The 27,754-nt window shown below is 45.6% G+C and overlaps 1 protein-coding gene across 1 annotated transcript; it reads right to left on the bottom strand.

The window, feature by feature from the left end:
• Nucleotides 1-4,101: 4,101 nt before the first annotated feature.
• On the bottom strand, nucleotides 4,102-27,297 carry SLC19A2 (solute carrier family 19 member 2). The gene is made up of 6 exons (XM_047077039.1): nucleotides 26,926-27,297; nucleotides 20,308-20,895; nucleotides 10,528-10,750; nucleotides 8,802-8,994; nucleotides 8,320-8,461; nucleotides 4,102-6,063 (listed from the first exon to the last, which is right to left on the bottom strand). Exons 1-6 carry the CDS (start codon nucleotides 27,121-27,123, stop codon nucleotides 5,935-5,937), a joined length of 1,473 nt encoding a protein of 490 aa, XP_046932995.1. The 5' UTR covers nucleotides 27,124-27,297; the 3' UTR covers nucleotides 4,102-5,934.
• Nucleotides 27,298-27,754: the final 457 nt, after the last annotated feature.

Raw genomic sequence — 27,754 nt, 5'->3', positions numbered from 1 at the left:
AACCATGGAACCAAAGTATTTGCCAACCACAAGTAGACTCAATTAGTAAAATTTTATGGTGCCTTGTGAGGTGGGATTTCCGTTCACCCCTTAGAAGGCTACTTACTGAAGATGAAGGCATCCTTTTCTCTGTGCTTTTCTATTCCACACTGTATAACTCTATCAGTGCAAGGGTTTAAGAGGGAATGCTTTTCTCTAGAGATAATTTTAATTTTTTAAATTTTTTAAAGATTTTATTTCAATCCAAGTTCATTAACATACAGCGTAATAATGATTTCAAGAGCAGAATTTAGTGATTCCAGAGATAACTTTTTGAAGTCCTGCTTCTGCCATAAGCCAAGGGTTTCTTCCCATCCGGGGCCACTTTAACTCCCGCTTAGAATCTCTGGTTTAGGCTAGAGTCCCTTCTACCACTAGGCATCTCCAGATCTTTTTTTTTTTTTTTAATCAAAGTGGATATGGAGGAATGACTTTGAGTATGAAATGGCTCATACCTAAGGAAAGGAGACAAAGGTGAAAAAAAAATCAGGGTGGGGAAGACAGCATCAAAAACTACTACTGGTTCTTAGTTACAAGAGTTGGAGATAAGGACAGATCTTTAAGCTGACTAGGATACTTTCCCACTATGGACACATTCTGACCCATGGCCTCTTAATCTGTCAAGCACAAGACAGGAGCAAGAATTTCTAGGTGGCTGTTTCTGTCCCTCGGATCTGTAAATTCTGATCTAGAGTTCAAGGTTTACCCTTGTCAACACTCGCAGAACACTGCAGGTAGGTCCTCCAGGATTTTAGGCATCCTGCAGGGAATGACGGTCAAGGCATACAGTTTGATACTTGCTGAGAGGAGAAATTGGAACTATATCAAACAGATGAATATGCTCAGGGGTTTTACCTATTTAAGTATTCAATAGTTTTCCGTTAACATTTCAGCACTGGGGGCAGGAGGTTGCGTTTTCTGAGCTGCGATTCTTCTGGAGGGTAAGATTCTTCCTCCGGAAAAAGCTATCGCCCCTTTAGTTCACTTATTTTAAAAGAAGGCAATTTGGTAACGAGAAACGATTTCAGAGTGACTTCCAGCAGCCCATACAGATTACCGAAGACGTTTTAAACGTCCTGGACGGCATGTCGCCCCGCACAGCACAAGCCCTTCCCCGAGGGTTTCCCTTACGCCCGGGTGGGTGTGGTATGTGGGGCCGCAGTTTCAAACACAGGTCAACTGCAGCGCGCGGCCAGGCCCCACTGAGCCCTGCTGCCCGCCCGCTGCCTGCAGCGGCGGGAACCTGGAGCCCGGCACACCCGCCCGCCGCGCGCAGGGGCCTGCGGCAGGGCGCAGGCGCGGGATGGGGAGCGGGGCGGGGGAGGGGGCGGGGGGGAGGAGCGAGGGAGGTGGCACGCCCCGCCTCCCACAGGCCCGCAGGCGGGCCTCGGGTCTAGAGCCGCCTTCCCTAAGCGAGGCCCGGAGGTCGCGCTTCTTCTGGTTTTGGACAGCTTTGCCTCACCCTGCACCCACAGCTTGTACCCGGCGCCCCTCACTCGTCAGCCCCTCAGTGCGTCCATCCTGCAGCTCCTGGTGCCCTGCCTGGCATTCTTCCCCTCCAGAGCTCCGCTGTCAGAGCTGCGTCTGCTCCTCCCCGCCCCTCTAGCCACTGCGGTCTCACCCCTGCAGACTTGATAGGGATTGGGGGGGGTGGGCGACTAGGGAGGGGAGGGCAGAAGTGACCGGTAATTTGCAATGTAGGGTGGGATTCAGAATCCCAAACCGGCTTCTCCACTTTACAGATGCGTGACCTTGTGTGCTTGTTTACACTTTTTAAGCCACCTTTGAAACGGACACACATTCTAGAATGTTAATTTAGTAACCTCAAGTCAGTCCTGTTTCTTACACTGCCAAGTCAAAAAGGCCTTCCTCACCTACACCTAGCCAATTGAAATGGCCATTCGACTGAAGTTTTAGGTGGTTATCTTCCCGTAAAATACTCCTATACTGTACTGCCAGATTAACTTTCTTGAATATAAGCTTAATCATTACCCCCATGTCCAATTAATAAACATTAGAAAATGAACCCAAACTGTCCAGCTTTGTCACAACCTCTCTCCGGTCCGTGCTGATCGTACAGTGCACCTACTGGTCTCAAATACATCCCGACGTATTTGGGCCTTCTGAACTATTTATGCCTCTTTCTCCACTACACTGGTTCCCCTTTCCAAATTTCTGTTAAAAATCCTACCCTAAATGCCATCTCCTCCAGGAAGTCACTTAGGGTTTTCCCGATGTCTTTGTTCTCTTGGAGACAAGGCTTTTTCTTACTGGAAAATGGTTAATGGAATCTGCCACTATTTTTTTTAATACAGTTGGACATTTATGTTGTCCTACTTTCCCATTTTTAAATTCCTTGAGAGCAGGAATCATGACTTTTTCATCTGTTGTATCCCCTGAAGAGCTTTCCAGAATATAAAAGTAAGGGGAGGGGCGCGTGGGTGGCTCAGCGGATTAAGCATCCAACTTCGGCTGGGGTCATAATCTTGCAATTCGTGGGTTCGAGCCCCACATCGGGCTCTGTGCTGACAGCTCAGAGCCTGGAGCCTGCTTCGGATTCCGTGTCTCCCTGTCTCTCTGCCCCTCCCTCACTCATGCTCTGTCTCTCCAAAATAAACATCAAAAAATAAAAAATAAAAGGCGAGGAGGTGTTTGAAAGACTGTGATTGTTTTCATTTTGATTGAAACATTAAAAAAAAAAAGCTTCCCTTGAAAAGTGCAATTTTGAGATTCACGGCTACAAGCTAATTGTAAACACAAAGGATGAAGGAACAGATTTCTCAGTCCCCTACTGTGTCTCCAGTGTGCGGGTGCTTTCGGATATGCTTTCTAGTCTTTGCGGGTCATTCCCACTTACCCATGAGGACACTGAAGGTCAACAGAGTGACTTCCCTACTGTTGCCCTGCTTTGAGTGGCAAACCTAGCAATTTGAACTCCCTTCTATCATACCAGCATCACTTGATGAAAAAGTAATCAGTACCTCCACAAGATCCTTTTCCAGAATCAAAGGAGGGGATGTTCACAAATGCCTTTTCCAAGCTAAAACATGTTACTCAGGTGTAAGGGATTAGTGACAAGGAGGCCACCATAGTAAGTAAAACAAACAGGTGTCCAATCTCGATCATGTTGAGCACAATGCCATGAATAAACCGTCTAGTGGAATGGAGGTCATTGATAAGCATTTTAATCTTAACATTTCCTGTTAAGTACATTTGATGCACTTTAAAAAAAGTAATGGCATTTGGCTGTTACACTGGCAGGTATTAAGTCTGTTACATAGTATTTATGTAGTTGAATATTCATATGGCACTAGGATGTGATTTATACAACAAAAAAGACGAAAATAAGACACGGTCCCAGCTCAGAAGGCTTACAATCCAAAAGGCATCAAGATACAGGGGATAGAACTATAGGGACAGAAAGCTTTATCTTCAAAATATCTTTAAAAAACTTTTTGGCATGAAAATTTATGAATCTTTGATTGATAATCAATGTAGTTGCTTCAAATGAAGCAGATTTAGGGATGGGATATTAAAGGGAAGGTACTCCTTTGGATATTGTGAGAAACGAGTGACTTGGTTTCTGGGACATAATGAACAAGTGATTCTCAACTGATGGCAAGAAGGTGCTTTCCCGGATGTCAGAACATTTGGGGCTGGAACAAAGAGGCTAGGAAGTTGCAAACTACCATGGCACCTTCCGCCCTTGATTTGACTGAATTTCCTTTATTTTTAAAAGTCAGTTAACGAAGGGAATGTGAGTCTTTTTGGTTTCTCAAAGGACGAGTGCTTTAAAAAGAGAGATGAGAGGTGCCAAGAGGAAGACCGAGGAAAAACAAACAGGGCAGTGTGGTGCTAGAAATAACAGGGAAAATGACAGAAATAAGGGGGAGGAGTCAAGGTAAGGATCACAAAGCAGTGGGAGGAATTAACAGGATAACAAGGTTAAATACCAAGGCCAGGTGAGGGAAGGCTTACAATGAAAAGGTTTCAATACGTAATCCAAAGCTCCCACTGAAGCAAACAAATACATTTAAAATAATCTGACTAAAAAAGAGAAAATAGGTTGTAAAATATTTATTTAATAAAAATAATTTCATAATTTATACAGAGTTGGATAAAATGTACAGATTTTTTTCACTTCTCTGCAAAACTGCACACAGCACAACTTGCAAACTGGTCTGGGCGTTCTATAAATATGGTCACGTGCCAGGAGATGACCTTGTTATTGTCTTCAATAAGTCAAGGCTCCAGTTGTGCACCACAAACTTTGAATTGAATTCTAGGGAAATATTGCTTTGGTAACATGAGTGATGTGATTGTACCACGGCCCATTTTATTAAGAAACATTAAATAAAGTCCCTTGAACATCACTTCTCTACTTGTTTCTGAGTGAACAATTCCCTACGCAGCAAAACCAAAGATAAGGTATAAAATTAGAGGCTGTACTTTCATAATATCCCTTCCCCTTCCCTTAGTGTTCTTTTCCTTCCCTTGATCAGAAAGGAAGGTGAATGGCAAATTACCTATACTCATCTGCATTTACTTCTGGAATTGCCGCTTACACTAAACAAATATGTCAATTCCGGAATCTTGAAACTAGTATTCACACTGTGTACCTGTGTTATTCTAAATAAATTAACCTAGGTTTTTTTTCAAGATAAGGCAACAAAGTTGGCTTTCAAATAGTTATCATGACTCACATACACCAGCAGCCACTTGGTAGACTAATTACAGAATTAAATGTATACACAACATTTTTTCCAAGTACCCTGGAAATGGAACCACTAGCAATTATTATTTTAAGCAGATATTCCAAGATGATCTGCCCTTCGAAACAAAGGCAGATTTAATGTACAAAATGCAGGAATCAGGTCTATCCTAGTTCCTGTCCCACTGAAATAATCAAAAAGAGTCTCAGTTTTTGAAAAGGCCTTGTAATAATCCAACAAACCTAACTCCTAATGACATCTTGATCTTGGATAAGAAGGACAAAGCATATAAAAACTATAAATAGGGATGAAGATATTAAAAAAAAAAAGACTTCTCATTTTATTCTGGAAATAAAAGGGAGTGCAAATACAAAATGAGCTGGTTGGGCTAGTGGTATCTTTAGCTCATAGATGATCTTCTCCTTATAGGATTAATAGTCCTTCATACTCAAGGCTAAAAGATAGGCAAATAGAACTTAAGTTTTCTGATTAGGTGTCTTCATTTCAATTTATCAGCAGGCCTCAAAACTTGCCTTATTTTCTAACTAAAAGAGCTTCTCTGGGAAGCATATGAATAACGCAAAAGTGTACTTCTAAAGACAATCTACACAAATACAAAATTGTCAAGATGGAAACTGAGAACATTCATACAATAAGTGTTTTAAAAATAACTAAAAATTAGAAATGACACACATTCCCAATAGGACAGAACACCAAACCAGAGCAAATATTGCCGGTGATAAAAACAACTTTCATCTGTAGAAACACAAATGCACATGAGTAACAAAGAGATACGAGTGAAGTTGAACAGACACAGGTGCTGTTGGAACACAGTATCCTGTGGCCAGCAGAGCCCTGGTCCCGAACCAGGCCTCTGAGACACCAGACTCACTGTCAAGTATAAATGCCACGTGTTGCTTGAGTGCTCTTGAGTACCCGGTTTTCAAAATCAAGTTCACTTTTGTTATCAGAAGACAGTAATCCTTAAATTAGCTTCCATAAATAATCCTCGAGATAAACTTTGCCTCTGACTCCCCTAAACAGGATTGTTACTCTAGGAGCACAAGGTAGAGTCAATTGGCTGCTCTGAAGCCTTAAAAAGCACGTTCATAAACATGTCTACATACTAAAAAATTAAATATACCCAGGCACAGTTGCTGTGCAGAGTTTGCTAAGCAGTGTATCACAAAGTGGTTACTCGAGAACTTGATTCCGCGTCTTCTTGCTTTCTGCATTTCTTCATAATACTAACTGAACCACTGGCCAGGAAAACCACAGCGATGAGTGCAAAATAACCGGCGTAGATCAGGAACTAAAAGGGGTAGGGAAAAGAAGTAATTTAGAGAATTATCGATTACAAGAGGAGACATTGTATTGGATATAGGTGAACACCTCCTATGATTAAAGGTATATTCAGTGTCTCTATAAACCTTCAAAAAACACCGTGTGCTCACACGATGTGCCTGGCACGGGCAGCACAAGGGGCAGCACAGCGTGGTCGTACTGAAGCCTGACTGCCTCGGCGCAAATCTGGACTCCGTCCCCGGCGAGTCAGGTGACTCTGACCGAAATACTTCATCTCTGAGCCTGGGTTTCATTTACAAAACAGGAAGTCACAATATCCCCCATTTTTTACTGGGTCACTGGGAAGGGATGAAATCATATGTGTTTATCCACACAATGCTAAAGCTGATAATACTACTGCTTTTATTTTTGTTGCTGTTGTTATAATTGAAACTGCTATTATTTTTGTTGCTGTTGTTACCATTGCATCACGGTCTCTTCCCTCAAGCTGATAGGTTAAAGTACGACCACCAGGCCAAGTTCTGAAGATAAAGAACTTCTATTCCTCCCCAGAGGAGGGCAGTAGAGAGTCTACTATATTCCGCCGTAGGATGACTTTTTGTAAGAATCTTCTCTAGGCCAGTATTTTAAGGTGACTATACAGTTTATCAACATCTTCATCACCACTTTCTGAAAATAACTCACGACGTACTGAGAAGCTGGCTCGGTTGTGCGGTAAGAGTGTCACTCTGAGCCAGGTTCTTTACAATTTGGATACATTTTCCTATAGGAAACCTGTTAATTAATCATGGCCGAGTTTCGGCACAGCCTGCAAAATTCTGTAATCCGTATTTTTAAACCCGCCGCTTCTACAGCAGGATGACAAGCACTTGGCTTCTCTCCCACCCTCCATTCCAAATCTGAGCGCCTAACCCTTGAGAAGTCCTCTCAAGCTTTTCACTGCTGGTAGTGACCGGGAAACAGAAAGTAATGCGCTCCCGCTCTACTCCCCCCACTCCCCGCCCACCTTTCTGAGGCACCACCATCCAGGGAGAGATAATTAGGCCTTGAAGCTGGTTTAAAGCCTAGCTTTGCCACATTACTACTGACCACGTGACCTTAAACACTGAACGTTACTTAACATCTCTCAGACTCGTTCTCTTGATGTCCAATCCTGCCTGCAGCTCTGTAAAATTCTATAGAGTGCCTGGCACACAGGAAGCACTTAGTGCACATTACCAACTGTGATTACGATTTCTCTTTTAGATTTTTCAGTACAAAGTTCATTACTGCTAACGTGCTGGGTCTTTGTATTGAAAGAAAACTAGTATCTTAAGTGTGGAGGGAATAATGGAGAAGGAATCATTTGGGCTGGGCTGGGCTGGGCTGGGCTGGGGGTGAGGGTGGGGTAGGCACTTTTTGATTCAGTTGCCCATTCTGCCAAAGTACAGAGCAAGCCCCACCTACTAACTCACAATGCACGAAGGCATACACGACACACGGTTCCAGAAGGAATAAGAGTGTCCACGCTGGCTTTGGGCGTTTGTGCAGGTGTTTTCTCAATGGGTCATATGTTAAGAATCTTACTGCTGTTCATCAGAAGTCATTACCTTGCTATTTGGGCAGGCGGCATTTTTAATGAAGAAGGGAGGAGCCTTCAGAAGGGTGAGTCGAAGCAGGGCATCTCACACCCAGGAGCCAGTATTCCACGTACAGAATTAAAAATGGAGGGAAATGGGGGCGCCTGGGTGGCTCAGTCAGTTGAGCGTCTGACTTTGGCTCAGGTCATGATCTCGCAGTTCGTGGGTTCAGGCCCTGCATCGAGCTCTGTGCTGACAGCTCAGAGCCTGGAGCCTGCTTCGGATTCTGTGTCTCCTCCTCTCTCTGCCCCTTCCCCACTCATGCTCTGTCTCTCTCTGTCTCTCAAAAATGAATAAATGTTAAAAAAAAAAAATTAAAAAAAAAATGGAGGGAAATGATGGATGAGGCAGCGGAAAAGCTCGGCCTAGAGGGCACCAACATTACTTCTCGCCTCTGTCAGGCTCTCGAGTGACGCTCAAAAACGTTCTAGGTCCTCGCCAAAAAGATGACGGTCCCACCGTCCTCCAGGGAGAAAAGAACTCAGGATGGGGGTTGGCCAAAGGAAGGAGGGAACACTCCTACTTTTTATTTTATATCTGTCTGTACTGTTTGAACTGGCTCGCAGTAGGCATGCTCGACTTGGTCACTCTGATCACCTGCCGTTATGACTGGAACACCTTGCGTGTCGAAACACAACTCTTACCTGGGTGGTAATTTCTAAGCCGAGGCCGCTGGCATCCACCACGATGAGAGTAAGCAGGGTCTGCAGGACCAGCGCAATGAAGGTATTGACACCAAACACTAGGGCATAGCGCTCCATGCTGAGGTTGGCAGCGATCTGAAAACTTCAACAAAACAAAACAAAACAAAACACAAAAGGATGAGTAGACAGGAATTACTCCCCAGGTAGTTACGACTTTTGCTTCAGTTATGAAGAGCAGCCCCTTCTTTCTGCTGCTGGGCAATTCCCTTCCCAACCAAGTGAAAGGCACTTTGTTGCCAAACGCTGTAAATCTCATGCAGGCATCTGAACAGAGCGGGACTACGGGACCAAGGACGTAAATGAACCTCGCCCTCGAGGCTCCCTCGGGAGGAGAACCTACACTTTTCATGGGTTTGTGAAGAGACCAAGAAGTTTATCCTGTCACAGCTTTTCCTAGCGCTTCCTTGAGGCAGAACACATACGTTGCTATAGTGATGAGTAACATGTAGATGATCCTGAAGACGACGTAGGACGTGTAGCACACCCAGATGTTCTGCACGGTATCCATGATGTAGACCGCGGCGGCGATGAGCAGAGAAAACAGAGACAGCATCATCTCCCCCCAGGTGGACCAGGATATTTTTATGTAGCCGACTACAAACACGGCAACAGCACCTACAAAATGCAGAGAGGAAAGCTCTCTAGTTATTTTGCTCCACAAACGCGATTTCAATCAACTAAAAATTCAGCTTGGGTTATTACATTTTAAAATCTCATAACTTACAAATAGGGTAGCTCAAGATTATGGAGGGCCTGGAAAGGCAGAGAATTTGGGACTTGACGGAATAAGTAACTTGGAGCCACTGAGAGACCACGAAGAGACCGAATGACAGCAGCTGGCGAGGAGACGGGAGGACGCAGACCCAGGGGTGCCGCCAAGGAACGGGGTGCCGAGGCGGACGCAGAGGCGGGAGTCAAAGACAGCCGCTGCTTCCGGCCTGACCACACGACACGGCGGGAGGGATCGTCTCTCCTCCTGCCTGAGCAGCAGTCCAGAGCATGGCAAAAGGGCATCTCCTCTCTTTGGGAAAACGATGACGCTGGTAACCATAGCGAAGATGTGCAGAGCGCTTTCTAAGTGCCAGACACACTCAGAAGTGTTTACAGAAAGCACGGAATGCCGTCTAAAAAACTTATGAGGGGGCACACCTGGGCGGCTCAGTCGGTTAAGCGTCCAGACTCTTGATTTCAGGTCATGATCTCACGGTTCGTGAGTTCAAGCCCCGCACTGGGCTCTGTGCTGACAGTGCGGAGCCTGCTTGGGATTCTCTCTTGCCTTTTTTTTTTTTTTTTTTTTTTACGTTTATTTATTTTTGAGAGACAAGAGAGAGACACACACGGCACGAGAGGGGGAGAGGCAGAGAGAGAGTTAGACGCAGAATCCGAAGCAGGCTCCAGGCCCTGAACTGTCAGCACAGAGCCCCACGTGGGGCTCCAACTCACGAGCTGCGAGATCGTGGCCTGAGCCGAAGTCGGATGATGCTCGGCCGACTGAGCCACCCGGGTGCCCCTCTCTCTCGCCTTCTGTCTCTCAAAGTAAATAAATAAACATAAAAAAAAAAAAAAAAAAAAGAACCGTATGAGATAGGCCAACAAATTAGAACGGGACGACAGAATATAATGGTCAAGGACACAGGCTCTGAGTTCAAACCTTAACCCGACTACGTACCATCTGTATTGTCTCGGGCGAGTTATTAACCTATCAGTCTGGGTTTCCTGTAACTGTAACTGTCTCAGGAATTTTGTGAGGACTGAGTTAATATACCTAAAAGTCCTTAGGACAGCATTTGGTACATATTACCACTCAACGTGTGCTAGTTATTGTCACAGACTTGTATCATGCCACTCCCAAGTGTCACATCGAGTGACGGAAGCACCCAAAACACCCGGAGATGGCGCAAACCCGCATAGGAGGACAATTCTGCAAACCAGTACGCTGGGTTTCCCGACAGGGTATAAAGGACCCCAGTTCATGAATCACGGCCACCCGCAACTGGAGCACTGCTGAATTTCTCCCTAAATCAGAAAGCCAGAGCTCAAAACAAATAAACCAGGCCTTGGGGGTCACCTCCAGTTCCCGAGGGGAGAGAAAAATCAGATCGTGGCGGACTTGACCTCCGGGGGAATGTGCCGCCCCACACCGCTTACCCAGGAGGGTGGACACGGCCTCCACGCCGCCGTTGTAGATGGCAGCATCGCGAGAGGGCATCACCGTCTCCCACAGGCCCTGTGCGTAGTTCACGACCTGGAAGTAGCCGCAGGTGGACAGGGCCCACCACACAGACCAGCAGAGCAGAGGCCGGGAGGAGTAGCACATCAGGAAGTCATCCCACAGGACCTTCAGCACGAGGAGCCGCTCCGGGGTGGGTTCCTTCACAGCAAACGGAGAGAAAGGTGCAAATACTGTGAAGGCGACTACAGAAAGCAACTGTATAGACCCGGTTTTCTATTTGTCTTTTTCCTTGTGAAAGGCAACCGCTTATTTATTTATACGCATCTACATTTTTTTCATGTTTATTTACTTTGGAGAGAGAGAGAGAGACAGAGCGTGAGCAGGGGAGGGGCAGAGAGAGAGGGAGAGACAGAATCCGAAGCAGGCTCCAGGCTCTGAGCTGTCAGCACAGAGCCCGATGTGGGGCTCGAACCCATGAACTGTGAGATCATGACCTGAGTCGAAGTTGGACGCTCAACTGACTGAGCCACCCAGGTGCCCCTATTTTTATACATATAAATGGTGTATATACAGGCCTACCTCATTTTGTGGTGCTACACTTCACTACACTTTGCAAATGTGTATGTTTAACAAATGCAAGGTTTGTGGCAACCCTGTGTGGAGCCAGCCTGTCAGAGCCAGGTTTCTTCTAGTATCTGTCACTTCATGTCTCTGCGTCACATTTTGGGAATTCTCACGAGATTTCAAACTTTCTCATTACTATTGCATTGTTTTTAAAGAATTTTTTAACGTTTATTTACCTTTGAGAGAGACAGAGAGAGCATGAACAGGGGAGGGTCAGAGAAAGAGGGAGACACAGAGTCTGAAACAGGTTCCAGGCTCTGAGCTGTCAGCACAGAGCCCGACGCGGGGCTCGAACTCACCACCTGCAAGGTCACGACCTGAGCCGAAGTCTGACGCTCAACCGACTGAGCCACCCAGGCGCCCCTCATTACTATTACATTTTTTATGGTGACCTGTGAAGTTACTACTGTTGTTGTTCTGGGGAGCCATGAAGCGTACCCACAGAAGACGGCCAACTTAATCAGTGCGAGTTGTGTGCGTTCTGACTGCTCCACCGACTGGCTAGTCTCCCTCCACTTCCCCCTTTCCTGAGACACAACGATATTGAGATGAGGCCAAGGAATAAGCCTACAGTGGCCACGAAGGGTTCAAGTGAAAGGAAAAGGCGTACGTCTGTCACTTGAAATCAAAAGCTAGAAATGGTTAAGCTCAGTGAGGAAGGCAAGCCGAGAGCCTGGACGGGCAGAAAGCTAGGCCTCTTGTGCCCAACAGTAGCCAGTTTGTGAATGCAAGGAAAAAGTGCTTGAAGGAGATCAAAAGTGCTACTACAGGAAACACACAATTGATAAGAAAGCGAAATGGCCTCATCACTGACATGGAGAAAGTTTCAGTGGCCCGGATAGAAGCTCAAACAGCCACAGTGTTGCCCCGAAGCCAAAGCCCAACCCGGAGCAAGGCCCTCGCGAGCTCTTCAATTCGGTGAAGGTTCAGGCAGCTGAAGAGGCCGCAGAAGAAAAGCGTGAAGCCAGCACAGGCTGGCTCACGCGGGTCAAGGAAAGAAGCCGTCTCCACCACGTACAATGCAAGGTGGGGCGGCAGGTGCTGGCGGACAAGTTGCAGCCGGCAAAAAGATCGCAACGTGCTGAAAGCCCAGAAGGTGGTTAGCAGTTTTTAGCAAAGTATTTTTACACTAAAGTACATGCATTGTTTGTTTGTTTGTTTTCAGACATACTGCCATTGCACATTTACAGTATAATGTAAACACAACTTGTAGGTGCACTGGGAAATCCAAACATTCATTTGACTGGCTTTATTCCAATGTTTGCTTTATTGCGGTGGTCTGGGACAGGACATGCGAAATCTCTGAGATGTGTGTGTGTGTGTGCACGTTTGTGTATATATATAGTACGACTTTTTCTTTTAGTGCTCTATAAACAGTAGCATAGCTGCATGTAATCAACCCAGCAACGATGTACTGTTTACCAAGTGAAGGTAGAAAGATGGTCAAAGACTGCATGTTTCAGCCAAAGCGAGATGCCACCCCACATCTCCCCACACGGTGGCAAGCGACGTTCAGAATAAGCAACCGTTAGTAACCTTATTAAACCACCGGTCAGTTAGGGTTTGTCAGTGAGAACTTCCTATCCTTAAAACTGACCGATTCACTGTAGAGCAATGGTTGAGACAGAAACCTTAGGAAAAACCAGACCCAAATATTAGCAGCAGTTCTCTACTTAGAGGGTAGTAAGGTGATTAGTAACTTTAATTTTCTTTCCTATGCTTTTTATATTTTATATCCCCCAATGCTTGTACAACGGGAAATACTACCACTATAATGAAGTAATAAAGCCACCGCGTTTGTAATGGGGCGAACCGAGGCATTACCGAGCTATGTGCCATCCCCACACCATGCCACAAAGACAACGTGAAATCCCAGACACCCCAGGAGAAGTCTCTAACTCCTATCTAAGGTCTAATTTATCCAAGTATGCCCTACTTCCTGAGCGACAGGAACTTACACTTTTGTGGCTAACACGGAAAGACAAGAGGAGAGAACCCAAATGGAGCAAAGGGGAGCTCATCGTGAAGCAGCACATAAGCGCCAGGATGTGTGACAGGAGCCACGTGCCAGATCTGTAAATACATCGGTGGCAGCCGCACAGTTCAACCGGCTCTTGTTGGTTGGAGGCCACATGTCTTGAGGGGCACGAGAACCTTTAGGTGTAAACAGCACCTTCCAGTAGGTAGAGTTAGGTGTTTGCCAGACCAAGTTAAATACCACTGTTTTCTCAGCCCCGTTGTGCAGAGGGAGACTCATCTGTAGCCAAAAACAATGGCTGGGGTGGAAATTTTCAAGCGCGTTTGCTTCTTTTATTAAGTGCTTTTGAAGGACACAGTCCCAATACTAACTCTTGCTACAAACAGCAAACGTATTTTCCTGATGACAAGAGGACTATCATTGTTTCCTCTGCTGGTGATGTTCCAATATCCGAAACATAGCAAAAACGTACGGAGTGAGCCTTAACTGATGGGAATAACATACATCTGTTATTAAGAAACAAGACAAGAAACAAAGTAAAATCTGTATCAAGGAAGAATTGGTGTTTGAGATAGACTTTGGGAGACAGATAAGATGTGAATAGAGAAATAATGAAGAACATTCTAGGCAAAGGAAGTAACAAAAGCACGGAGAAGATGCCGTTGTAGTATATTTGCAATTTAGCAACAGTAGAGTTCTCGCCACACATCAAAAGCTTCTAGGACACTCTCTCTCCTGCTCTGGCCTGTTGTGCACTTATATTGCTCCAAGAATAGTCATTCTTGCCTTGGCCTGGTAGGCTCACAGAGCCTTAGTTCCTAAACCTGAAGTTAGGGCGTTAACAACCTGCTAAGAGTTGGCTTAGAGGCCTGTCTTTGGCTATTCTTTTTCAGGGGGAGATGACACCTGAAGTTCAAGGGCATTAAGCTGTAACAGGGAGGGGGTGCAGCCATGTACACACTCTCTCCTCCATCCCAACTCAGACATACCCATTGGCAGGGGTCTCACTGGAGACATCCAGAGGGAACGGTTTGTGACCACAAGGGAAAAAGGGAGGGTCGAAAGGCAGACTATGTCCTTCACACAAGTCTCTACACAACAGTTGTGGCTTTGTGATCAGGGCCAGCCCCGGGGGGGAGACTACCAGCCCAACACAAACCTCCCACCAGTCACTCGCACCATTATGGTTCCATTTCTTTGGATTCCGAAAGAAAGCTATTTTGCATGAAAAGACATCGGAAAGCAAGTTATTACATAACACTGAGTAAAAAAAAACAAAAAAAAAACAAAAAACCATCAAGTTACAAAACTACATGTAGATTATAATTTCATTTACTATAAAATGTATACCTATGAATACATACACATGTGTATATGGAAAGAGATGTTTAGGAAGAAGGTCACTAAACTATTAAGAGTGGTAATCTTTGGGAGCAGCAGTTCAGAGGATTCTGAATTCTTTTTATGTAGTTTTCTGTTTTGTTTAATTAAAAAAATGAAGTAGGAGTCTTTTTTATAAAATCAGTAAAAATTTTTTTCCTATTCAGATGATACATCTATTAGCTGTATATTGTGTGTGTATATGTGTGTGTGTGTGTGTGTGTGTGTGTGTATATGTACATATATATATATATACATACATATATAGCGACTCCTGATATTAAGTAAATAAAGGCCATTCCCCCCTGAAATGCTAGGAAAATCTCAGTGGAATGAGAACCAAGCAATATTCCATAGTTGGGCCTACTCACACCATCCCTAGGCTCAGCTCACTCGTTTATCAAAACGGGCACGTGGTTTCAGATTTCACTCAAAAAAGGGGTTCTGACGCTTAAAAACAAAATAACAAAACTTGGAGTTATTTCTCTACCAAGGAATAGGAGTCTCTATTATAGTGGATTTTGAAGTCAACTAGATCTGGGTTTATTTTACTGAGAGAAAGAGAGAGCGTGTGTGAGAAAGAGAGAGCAAGCAAGCACGCAGGGGCAGAGAGAGAGGAAGAGAGAGAGGAAGAGAGAGAATCCCAACAGGCTCAGCTCAGCGCAGAGCCCGACGCGGGACTCGAACCCACAAACCGTGAGTTCATTACCTGAGCCAAAATTGGCGCTTAACCGACTGAGCCATCCAGGCGCCCTGATCTGGGTTTATTCTGACTGTGCTGTTTGTAGGTGCCTTTGGGTGAGTTATCTGACATACGCTTCAGTTCCCTCAACTGTAACATGGGGATAGTGACACCTACAACACAGTCTTAGTAAGAATTAAATGAGCTCATGAACCTAAGATTCTTAGCACTGTCCCACAGTGTTAAGTGGGAGTACAGTCCCACTGTACTTAGCACAGCACCCAGGTTAAAATGAATGAGAGCTGAGACGATAATGATGAAGTGCGACAGAAACACACCTGCCTGCCTGCAGATGGAACCAATTTCTAAGTCTTAGGCTTTTTGCTACAAAACGGAAATGAATGTTTACTTCAACAGGCTATTGGAAGAACTAAATGAGGACTGTGCAGTATGCAGCAAGTGCTCAATACACGCTCCTTTCCTCTGTACTCTATCATGACTCACTTATGCAACCAACAAATATTGACGAGTGCCCATACTGCGCGTTTGGCAATGTTCTAGATCCTGGGAATACAGCAGAAAAGTCCCCGTCCTCCTTAAACTGACATTTTGATAAGGAGGACAGACGATAAACACACAGACAAGACAGCTGACAGTAAGAATGATACCATGAAGAGAATAAACAGGGTAAGGGACTGGCAAGTAGTGATTAAAGCTGACTTCTGGGGCGCCTGGGTGGCGCAGTCGGTTAGGCGTCCGACTTCAGCCAGGTCACGATCTCGCGGTCCACGAGTTCGAGCCCCGCGTCGGGCTCTGGGCTGATGGCTCAGAGCCTGGAGCCTGTTTCCGATTCTGTGTCTCCCTCTCTCTCTGCCCCTCCCCCGTTCATGCTCTGTCTCTCTCTGTCCCAAAAATGAATAAACGTTGAAAAAAAAAAAAAAAAAAAGCTGACTTCTGAGTTGATACCTGAATTGACATAAGGGAACCAGCCATGAAGATGAGAATGAAGGGCAGTCGCAAAGGGTCAGATTGTATGAGGTCTCATAGTCCGTAATGAGAATTTTTGAATTTATTCTACATACAATAGGAAAATATATGGGGGAGAGGGGAGATAGGTAGGGTTTAATGCCTAAACTGTGAAGATTTAAGTCAAGGGCTGATGACTGCAATTAAACCACTCCTATGATATTATGTGTTCTTTACCTATCAGAAGAAAGAAAGTGCTTTCAGATCAATCAGTTCATAAAACTCAGTATTCTAGAGCTAAGGAAAGTTTACTGATCATCTGGTTTAACATTCTACATTTAAGAGTAGCCTCAGGGGGGCCCCTGGGTGGCTCAGTCGGTTAAGCGTCTGACTTCAGCTCAGGTCATGATCTCAGGGTTTGTTATTTCGAGCCCCGCATCAGCACAGAGTCTGCTTCGGATCCTTTGTCTCCCCCCACCTCTCTCTCTCTCAAAAAAAAGAGTGGCCTCGGTTAAAGAATTAGTGGTATGGAATCACTACCAGATTCTAGTGACATCTTTCATAAGGTTAAGACCAGAGGTAACCTGGTCATTCCCTCATTTACATTGTGGCATTTAATACTTGAAATAACCCGGTGAGGGAGACAGACAAATGAGGAAATTAACTCTCAAAAAATTAAGAAACATGCCCAAGATTACCCTGCTGGTGAGTACGAGAGCCCAGGTTTCAACTTCCCTTCCTTCAAAATCCACTATAGTGTGCTGCTGTAAATGATCTTACTTGCATACAAAGTAGAAACACTAATTTTGCTACAGTGTTCTATAAAGCTCAAACACACACATACGCCAAGAATGCGAACGCTTACTAACAGCAAAGGGCCTCTGTCTACCAATAAAAGTATAGGTATGTTAACAGGTGTCATGTATTAGGTATTCATTACGTGTCATGGGCTGTGCTAAAGAAGTGGCTTAATTTACATCATTTCTAGCGAATGACCAATTTAAAATAAAGCAAATCCAACTACAAGCCAAGCACAGAAGGAATCCCGTTTCCTATTTAGGAAAAAAAATCACCAGCTCTGCTGTAATGTCAACACGCTGGGCCCCACGGCAACAGGCTCATTCTGAAAAGGACTCACAAACACCTTAAGGTAACTTGCGGACAAGGGCATCGCTCTGATTCCTACTTCATCTTCCCTTTCCAGAAGATCAAGATCAAACCACTCACCCGTCTACCTACCCCTTTTTTTTTTTTTAACTCTATTTACTACAGTTATGATTTATGGTTCAGTTATGGGCTTTGTCAACTTCAAATGGCACTATGATCCCCGACAGCCATGTTCTGACTCTCCTTCAGGCTCGTGAAAGAGAAACAGCACCGTCTGGGCCCCGAACAGCTGTCCAGCAGTCACGACTGCCTGTTACGGGGTCAGCAGCGGAACCAAGGATATCATGGAACTGACCTGAGTCTAACTTTTACCACACTGTAGCCAACACGATGGTTCTCACCATGCTGTCACCCCAGGGAAAGACTTCATGGAGTGAAGTACAGATCAAGGGGGGGGTCTCCTATATGCTCTTTAGTTATGTTTCGGAGTATATCAGCGCAGTTCTGCGTAAGTCACTAATCTCTGTTCCCAATCCTTATCTCTAAAATGAGAGGGTTGATGAGATCTAAAGTCCCTTGTCACTGTAAGATGCCGTGATGGTCCTGCGACCTGTGGGTAGAATCACTTCTAACTCTAGAATTTCATAATTCTTCAGCATGTCAAGTACTGACATCTTGCGTATCTATAAACAACAAACATCAAGTTGGTCTGGGACAGAGTTTTTTGTAAGTGGTAGGTTACAGCTCATTAACAGGTAATAAAGTCAATCCAGTGGGCAGTGATCTGCATGATGAAAAAAATAAACTGAATGGAATGCACCAGAATCAAGTGTTGTAAAACCTCTGCTTCAGTTATATCAAAAATATATACACACCTATGAATGGTACTGGTTCCTAAGTAAAATGTGTTTCTTTCTTACTGTGTTTCTTATTCTTTCTTACTATGTTCAAAATGGTTTAAAACTTACTGGTCTATAAAAATCTTTAGAACTATGACCAATGTTAATATTTAAGATATGTATATATATATACAGGTATTATATGTATGTATATGGATACTAATTTCCACTAAAGCCATTTCACATCTTTGAAACAATTAACAAAGGATCCTTATTCTTTTTTTTTCTACTACACGAGATCTACAGCTTTCTACTTTTTTGTACTCCAGATGATTCTAACTCTTTCCCTCCTCCATCAGCCCTGGGTTGACTTGCCAACATGAAGGAACTGGCAATTCATTCCTACTTAATCCCTGGTCTTTTGACTGATGCTGCTCACAGGTGCCCCAGTAACCCAAGTTTCACAACGAGTGTCACCTAAGCTCAAGCTCTTTGGGATGAATAACCTACGTTTCAACCGGTAACCACAAGTGAATGGTGGGGGTAGGCAGAAGAGAGTAATTAGATGCCACATTGAAACAATCTGAGTTAACTCCAGGGGAGGAGCCAAAGACTTTCCTCCTGTAGGCTCTCTCCTCTCCTTCAGCCTATAAGGCCCCCGGAGCATGGTTTTAGGACTGACAGAGCCCACCTGCAAAGTGAGAATTTTAACAGGCTTGTTTCCAAACATGTCCCATGAAAACTGAGACCAATTCGGTATGGTTGGAATGAACCTTGCCCCTCACAGCTTACAACCTGTTGGAAAGATAAGAAGCTATAAAGAAGGGTGAGTGATTGGGGGAAGCAATTAACCTTCCCGGCTAGCCAGAGCAGATGGACGGATTATTCAGATGCCATACCTCTCTAAGAGACAATTTCATAGCCACACTTTTAATTAATAGGTATTCTGTCACCCATCTTAGATTTTCCTCCTGTGATTATCTTCTCTGTGGTACTCATTACTACCCCGTTCTGGTGAACTGTCATTTGAAAATGAATTATCAGGGGGCTCCTGGGTGGCTTAGTCGGTTAAGGATCCGACTTCGGCTCAGGTCATGATCTCGTGGTTTTTGAGTTCAAGCCCCACATCAGGCTCTGTGCTGCTTGGGATTCTGTCTCCCTCTCTCTCTGCCCCACCCCACCCCCCCACCAAAATAAATAACGTAAAAAAATAAATAATTTTAAAAAAAGAAAATGAATATCAGACATTGCTTCCAGCACACAAGAGGAAGAAAACTTTCTAACCTTAAATACTTTAGGCGTCAATTCAGAAACTGGAAGATGTTCATCATTTATTGGAATCATTTCAACTATTTATGCAGTAAAAATTTCAGAGGGCTTTCTTTGTATAGCCAGTAAAGATGAGGAAGAGACAACTCCTGCTGTGGCTTGTTTTTTTGTTTTTGTTTAATTAAAAAAAAAAATTTTTTTTAATCTTTTTATTTATTTTTGAGAGAGAGACAGTGTGTGAGTAGGGGAGGAGCAAAAAAAGAGAGGGAGACACAGAATCCAAAGCAGGCTCCAGGCTCTGAGCTGTCAGCACAGAGCCCGATGCGGGGCCCAAACCCACGAACTATAAGATCATGACCTGAGCCAAAGTCAGATACTCAACCGACTGAGCCACCCAGGAGCCCCATTTTTTTTTATATTTTTTAAAAAATGTTTATTTATACTTAAGAGACACAAAGAGAGAGAGAGAGGAAGAGAGAGAGAGAGAGAGAGAGAGAGAGAAATGGATAGAATCCGAAGCAGGCTCTAGGCTCTGAGCTGTCAACACAGAGTCCAATGTGGGGCTCAAACTCACGAAGGGTGAGATCATGACCTGAGCGGAAGTAAGATGCTTAACTGACTGAGCCCCGCCCCCCCCTCCCCCAGGTGCACCTCTCTGACACAAGCAGTGTGATGTGGTGCTGGTCTGACTTTGGAGGTTATTCACCCCAGGACAGAATGTATTGGCCATCCCTAATATAAATCAGCCCTGTCTTTAATCAATAAATGAATGAACCAGTGAACCAACCCAGGATAAAAAACTGAGTCAAGATGAATACAAGGGCTAGCAAGAGGGGTTTTCCTGTCTGTTCTGTCATCGTTGCTCTAACAGCCAGAGCAGCTGCCGCAAGGTGTGTAAGGCCACACTTACCGGCTCCTCCGTATTTAGAGGCATTTTTGACTCCGGGTCCTCCCACCCTGGAAGGTGGTTTGCAGCCGTGGTGTTGGTTACAAAGCCGCCATTCTGTGCCTTGATGCCATTCGTTCTCTGGCAAGTGGAAGGAACGTGGTGAAAGAACAGGCTCTTCTGTGGCATGGGCAGAAACCAGGCCACGGCAAAAGCCACCGAGACACAGGTAAGAGAGATGACATTCAGGCTGAACAGGGACCAGCCTGCCACGGAGACGAGGATCTGCCCGAGGACGGAGCCCACCGTAAAGCCCACCAAGGTGGCACTCCGACAGTAACTCGTGACCTTCTGGTACATGGTCAGGTCTACCACACTGTAGATGTAAGAGTAATAGGCGATTTCAGTGGCTGTGGCGATGCCATAGAAGAACTCCAAGAACTGAATGGCCAGCAGTCCCTGGGTGTAGAGCAGCATGAACCACGTGACAATAAGGCTGAGTCCCTGCAGCAGGATGACAGGTTTGTACCGGAGGTAGTCTGTGGCAAGGAACACAGGAAATAGCAGCACCAGGTACGAGTAAGTCCATACTGGGTAAATTTCATTGAAGACCTGATAAAAAGAGAAAATTAAAAACCTATTAGCGAGATCAACGGACCGGGGATATTCGTAACAATTTATTCTCATAAAACAACCTACCAGCACCTCTGATAAATCCTTACTGACCGAAGAAGTCTCGACAGCAATTCTGATAATTGGAATATACTTCCCCGTTTCCGCCCCATCATCTTTTTTCTTTTTTTAAAGTTTATTTATTTTGGGGCGCCTGGGTGGCGCAGTCGGTTAAGCGTCCGACTTCAGCCAGGTCACGATCTCGCGGTCCGTGAGTTCGAGCCCCGCGTCGGGCTCTGGGCTGATGGCTCGGAGCCTGGAGCCTGTTTCCGATTCTGTGTCTCCCTCTCTCTGCCCCTCCCCCGTTCATGCTCTGTCTCTCTCTGTCCCCAAAAAAATAAATAAACGTTGAAAAAAAAAAATAAAGTTTATTTATTTTGAGAGAGAGAGAGAGAGTGCACGCACGTGCATGAGTGTGAGGAGGGGAGGCGTGGAAAGAGAGAATCCCAAGCAGGCTCCACGAGGTCAGTGCAGAGCCTAAGGCAGGGCTCAAACTCATAGACCGGGAGATTGTGACCTGAGCCAACACCAAGGGTCGGATGCTTAAACGCTTAACGGAGTGAGCCACCCAGGCACCCAACCCATGATCTTTTTCTGAAAATCCTCCCCATTCATCAAGGCCTAGTTCAAAGCCTTCCTCATCCTGGAAGACTTTGCTGGAGCAGATAATATCTGTACTGTAACATTCAGAGCTCTCCATACTGCTTTGAACGTGTTGTCTCCCCAATTACCACAGAGCGCTGGTTCCTAACCGTGGTTGCACATCTCCCGTGGAGCTTTAAAAAATCTGGATGCCCAGCCAAAGGCAAGTCTTTATGACCTCCCAGGAGATTTTATCTGAGCCAGAGCTGAGGACCACTGCCTTAAAAGGGTGGACTCTTCAAGGGTTGACCTGCCACGGCCTTCCAGTGAGCCTGCTGTGTGGATATGTGGCTCAAAAACTGTGTTGGAAATGGATAAATGTTTGGGAATGATCATCAATTCTTACTTCTACCCACAGAATAGGGAGCCTTGATCCCACTGTTTGATTAGGTTTCTCTGATTTTCAGTTTAATTTCTTTGGGGGAACAGGTCAAGAGGATAAGTCTGTCCTACAGTCTTGACAGAATAATTATCTGTGGATGACAGGCTTATAGGCAGCTTTGATGTCCTTTTTGCTTGCCTGAAATATGAAAAAAAAAATAGAAGTTTTTGTTTTCTTTTTAATGTATTTTTAAAGTTGGGAGAAAGTAGAGGTATCTTTACAATAAGCGTTCTACCATAAAGACCCCACTGGAATTTCACTCCCATCGTTTGCTGTGTGATTACAGGCAAGGCTTTTTGTTGTTGTTGTTGTTCCCTTTAGCGTTAGTCTCCATTATCAGTAAAAGAAGGGTAAGCCCTGGGGCGCCTGGGTGGCTCTCTACTCAGGTCACAATCTCATTGTTCCTGGGTTCGAGCCCCACATCGGGCTCTGTGCTGACAGCTCAGAGCCTGGAGCCTGCTTGGGATTCTGTGTCTCCCCCTCTTGTGCTCTGTCTCACTCTGTCTCTCAAAAATAAACGTTAAAAAAAAAAAAATTTAAGAAGGGTAAGCCCTGCAACCACAGGGTTGTCTGCTGCAAGGACTAAGCGAGAGAATACATGTAAATCATTCATTCCACTTTATTCACAGGTCTCAAGCCTTGAGGACTGAAGCTGAAGCAGACCCTTTGGGACAACATAACTACGTAAATCAACTGAACTGTCATCCCCACCCTTGCAACATCAATCACCGTAGGAGACTTTCCCCTCTATTACGCCTACCCCAGGGTCTAGCAAGGTCCTAGTGTGGATACAAAGAAGCCAGTTTCTCAAATGACCATTTCAAAGTCTGGATCGGTGGCCCCAATTTTTAAGTGCTTGCTGAAAGGCAGGCTTTGCTCAACCAACTGAGCCACCCCGGTGCCCCTCATCCTTTCAAATATCAACCTAAAGTGCTTATATGTGTGGGTGGAATCCACTCCTAACACGAAACCACGGTTAAGATGACAAAGATGAGGAAAAGTAACATTGCCAAACCTGTAAGGCCGCGTAGTAACGAAATTAAAGGCAAGTGGGGTGAGGTGTGACGGTGGGGGAAGGGATGGGTTCTTGCTTACTCATTCTAAATACAAGACCGATTTCATCTCCAGTGAAAGAGATCAGCCCAAGAAGAATGAATGTCCCTCTCACAGTGTTATCAGCATTATAATAGCAACGTCCGCTGACGTGCACACACTACGATACCAGCCTTACCTACATTGCTTCGTTGAATCCAGCCAGCCTAAGTGGTAAATGCTTTTATTAGCTCTATTTTACAACTGAGGAAACTGGGCCTTACAGGAAGGTTAAGTAAATTATCCAAAGCTAGCACAGCTAGTAAGTAATTGGTAGAGGGAGGATCAGAACCTCACTATTCTCAATCTACCATACTGAAAAGCCTCATTTCTTCAACTGGAAACCTGTTACCGATCATGGCCTATGTTCCAGGGTTACTTCTATGGCCTGCGCCTTTTTCAACCAGTATGGAGATGCTTTTATAGGGCATTCACAAAGACCTAATGACCACACAATCACCAGAGCTTAGTCACTGGGTCTCCAAAAGATCCTTTCTCTTTCAATGTTGCCACCGACAAACTGTGACACCGGAAAATGTTTCTTCGATGGGTACTTTTAATCTTGAAGGGAAACTTCCTCCGTGCAAAAATGTACAAATTACAGACTCTTATTGTCCATACCCTAGACAATACCTTCTTATCTCGGGTAAAATCTGCCATGTGAGCAAAGGGAACTGATTTTTATCGTCAGGTGCCTGCCCCCAGTCTTTGGATCAGAGTTTGCTTGCGTTTTCTCTCTGAGATACAGAAAGTTAAGAGAGAACAGATGTTCATCTTAAGCTCTAATTCGATTTAGACTTTATTTTAGAATCAAGTTTCAAGTAAACAAGTAGCTAATAAGCTCTTCTTTACACAACACTTCAAGCTGTATGGATATAAAATAAAAAATAAAAAATAAAATAAAATAAAATAAAATAAAATAAAATAAAATAAAATAAAACTTCTGTTCTGAACCTAATTAGGATATATATTCATATGTCATTATAAGAGAGCTAGGAAATATGGACCTTGAAGGAGAAGAAAGGTAGAGGCTAACAGAAAGAGATCAGCAGGTAGGTATGGGAAGCTTATTCCAAGCAGAGATATCACAACTTTGAGCACAGGCTAGTAGACGAGAAACTGGATATACTGGATTTTGGACTAGAAGATTAATGTGGACAGAGCTTGGGCACACGGAAGAAGGCAAGAAGAAAGATGTAGCAGAGGCTAAGGCTGTCAAGGAGGTAAAAGCCAAATTCTGTAAGACTCTGAATACCAGACAGAATAGGTAGAATGTTAAAAAAAAAAAAAAAATCAAAGAAAGGTGGTGAATGTCGAATCATATGCTAAAAAAGATGAAAGAATAAAAAAAGTGCTGGTGACATGGAACTCTATTTTATTAAAAGACTGGCTTTCAACTATTAGAACAGAGTCCATTTTTAACCTGTTTAAAACTTATAAAGTGGTACCTAAAACGGGTTAACATTTTTCCTGAAATCTAAGAGGAAAATCCTTCAAGCATGCAAAGATAGAGGAAATTCTGTCCTTCTCCTTCTTTTGCTTTTGGACTTGGTTAACCACAGCTCCATTTAAGATGATCTAAGTTGGCCCTTCTGAAGTCTTCTAGGGGTAAACACAAACTTCAGAACATCACTGACCATGACCTGACATTCACTGTGCCTAAAAGTCATGTAACATTTTTCATTTAACTGCCCACTGGTGAAAGCAAGCATTAAGTCAGGAAGGAGAACAAGTTGTCTATTTATTTCAGTTCTTAGATATTCCAAAAACCCAGGGTTCTGGAGAGGGTGACCGGAGCCATACTGTGCACCAACAACAGAATCAGCCCAGGCCCAAGGTACTCACGAACAAATGACACTCCTTTCTAGACCACCAGATTTCTCTTCAAACTCTGCCCTCCTCCTCCTCCAATTTGCAGGCACAGGAATGTGCTAGGTGTTTGTTACATAATCAGCAAACATTTACGGGCCCTAGCACCCCTGTCCGGCCCCAATGCCAGTGAACATATTCTCTCACCCCAGAAGGCTGAGTAGATAGGGCACATGATGACACATGACATAACTCTCGGCCCAGGGCATAAGACAAAACAGATCAGCTTTCAAATATCAACACAGAGAGCATGTTTCTTCTCCCCATGTGGCCCTCAGTCCAGCAAGGTGAACAGACTGCAGATCACATGGCAGTTCACATGAAATTTTCATTATTCGCAGCTCAGGAAGTATCATTTCTGCTTCAGAGTCAGTAGTAGTTCTGGGTCTCCAGAATCATTCTCTCTCCTTTACTGCAGTCATTTTCTCCTTGTAAAATTATTCTGTTCACAATGTTAAAATATTAACGATGTTAAAATTCAAATAGGGAATGAATAGCTGTCACAGTCCTTCATGGAGTGGTCCAAAAGACTGAGAAACAGAAGAGGTGAAGGTGAAGTTGGGTAAAAGTCAGTGATACTTGCTGAAGGTAAGACAATATGAGAAATTCAAATGAAACCCTCAATCCAGGATCCAACACCGACTTTCAATTCCCTGCTAAGCGTCCTTGAAAACGGAAAGGCAAAGCCAACAACAAACTGGACTGTGAATAATTATATCCTGCTCTGGCCTGTTATGCAGGGACGGTGAGTTGCTACTCAAAAGAGGTGATTACTAACCACAGGAAGAAGAGTAAACTTTAAATGGAAGAAGTATTTCACAGCAACTAGGGCAGGGAGGGGAAGGAAGGAAAAGTAGGCATAGGAAAAATAATAAATAGTTACTAATAAATGCTCACTCATCTTTCACCCTTTGTAGTGTTCTAGAAAAGAATACCAGGCTTCAGCTTTCAGGCTTGTGGTTGAAAAGCAAAACTAACATCTGTGAACCAACAATTCACCATGCAAGACAAACTGTAATTAAATGCCAATTATGTGATACCATCTCAGTATCTGCTTTTATCCCAGGAGGTAGGATTTGGGGGCTGGGGGGCAGCATGTCCCTGGACACCGTCTCACCTAAATAAAAATCAAAACAAATTAAGGGGACGGATAGTCATTTGTCGTTCTGCCCTTATTCGAGCACATCCAAAAAGCCTCAGCTAATTAAGTCAAAACAAATTAAGGTGATGGATTTTTGTTTGCTGTCCTGCCCTTATTTGAGCATCCAGTCAAAGGTAAACAAAGTAAGGTTTGGGAAGGAGGAGGGTGCGGCTGGGAGAGGGAAGATCCATTCCGAAAGCAGGGGTTACTCTGCACCTGGTTCTCTACTTTCTTCTTTTTTAAAAACAAAGTTTGAGAGCGCGCGCGCCACGTGAGCAGGGGAGGGGCAGAGACGGAGAATCCCAAGCAGGCCCCCGCCGTCAGGGCAGAGCCCCCGCACGGGGCTGATCCCGCAAACACGAGATCGTGATCGCAGCCGAAATCTAGAGTCTGAGGCTTCCCGAGGGAGCCTCTCAGGCACCCCATGGTTCCCTACTTTCATCATTTACTAAACCTTTGTCCAAAGTACAACTGGCGGTTTCCACTTTTTTATCCGAGTACCCCGCAGCGCCCCCTCCCGCCCCCAGCAGGGACTGCTGGACCAATCTGAGCGGAGAGCAGCTAAACCACAGAGCAGCGTGAGGAGCACGCCGCCGGCAGCACACGCGTGCTGGGGCTCCCCACCCCGACACGAGCCATGCCCCACAAATCCAACAGACGCCAGAAAAACGGCATGGAGTAGCGCAGCGCCGGCCCCGAGCCTCCTGCCAGCTGCGGAAGGGCAAGAAACCCCTGCCCAGAAAGCCTCCGGGGAGCGAGAGCCGTTTTACTCGCTCTTTTCCTGAGCCGCCTCCCGAGCGCCGGCGGTCGGCCGCGCCGGCCCCCAGCCCGCCGCCGCGCCTACCTCCCTCTCCGTCAGGTTCTTGTCCGGCCCCAGCAGGTAAGGGGTCAGGAAGGGCTCGGACGGCCTGAGGCTGGCGAAGAAGCCGTAGGCGCACAGCAGCGCGGTGGGCAAGAACCAGCACTCGCGGGGCACGCGGGCCGTACGCAGGAGCGCGGTGGCCGCCGCCGCCCGTCGGGACACCGGGCCGGGCACATCCATTCGCGGTGCGGAGGGCGGGGACGCGGCCCGGCCCCTAGCTGTTCCCTTTCCGACGCCCGCCGCGGCGATGCTCGAGCGCTGCCCCGGCGCGGGCACCTGGACCCGCCAGCGGCGCCCCTCGCCCTTCGCGGCGGAGCCAGGTCGCGCTCGCCGAACGGCGGCCTCCGCGGGCAGCACTCCAGTCCTCCGCGGCTGCAGACGCCTCACATGTTGGCACCGGAGCCCCAAAGCGAGACCCGCCCCCGGGTCCGCCCCTCGCCGCCACCGCCCCCGGGCCCGGAGCCAATCGCCGCGGATGCCTGGAATTGGACTCTTCTCCCATTGGTGGTCGGCCCAGCAGAGGAGAATCGGCGCGGGCTGAGCGCGAGTCCTCTGACGTCCCCCGACCTACCCTGCTAGTGCAGAAAGTCATGGAGGACTGCGACTGGGAAAGCGTGCTTCTGGAGCCGGTGCGCGGCAGTCAGGCCGAGAGTAATCGGAGCACGCTCGCGGGCGGCCTGGGGTTCCTCCCCGTGGGCCTAATCCCCACGGAACGGAACGCGCTCCTCCACACACTCAGACTGTGGACTGGTTCTTAGTCACAGTCCCTCTGGACGCGCGTTTATTCAGAGACTCGGCCAAGATTTAACCT

The sequence above is a fragment of the Lynx rufus genome, unplaced genomic scaffold, assembly GCF_022079265.1.
Source record: "Lynx rufus isolate CCGP_SWC_20201006 ecotype Redwood Valley unplaced genomic scaffold, mLynRuf1.p SCAF_15, whole genome shotgun sequence".
In the NCBI taxonomy this organism is placed as follows: domain Eukaryota; kingdom Metazoa; phylum Chordata; class Mammalia; order Carnivora; family Felidae; genus Lynx; species Lynx rufus.
Note: the sequence above shows the minus strand (reverse complement) of the source record. Positions and strands in the feature narration are given on the sequence as shown.

Bases quoted from the DNA above. Each gene is read 5' to 3' on its own strand.
- SLC19A2 (XM_047077039.1), bottom strand. From the start codon at position 27,123: ATGGATGTGCCCGGCCCGGTGTCCCGACGGGCGGCGGCGGCCACCGCG. The intron at 8,995-10,527 runs GTAAGCGGTGTG...TGCATTTTGTAG, and splicing joins GGCCGTGTCCACCCTCCTGG to GTGCTGTTGCCGTGTTTGTA. The intron at 6,064-8,319 runs GTAAGAGTTGTG...TACCCCTTTTAG, and splicing joins GCTTAGAAATTACCACCCAG to TTCCTGATCTACGCCGGTTA.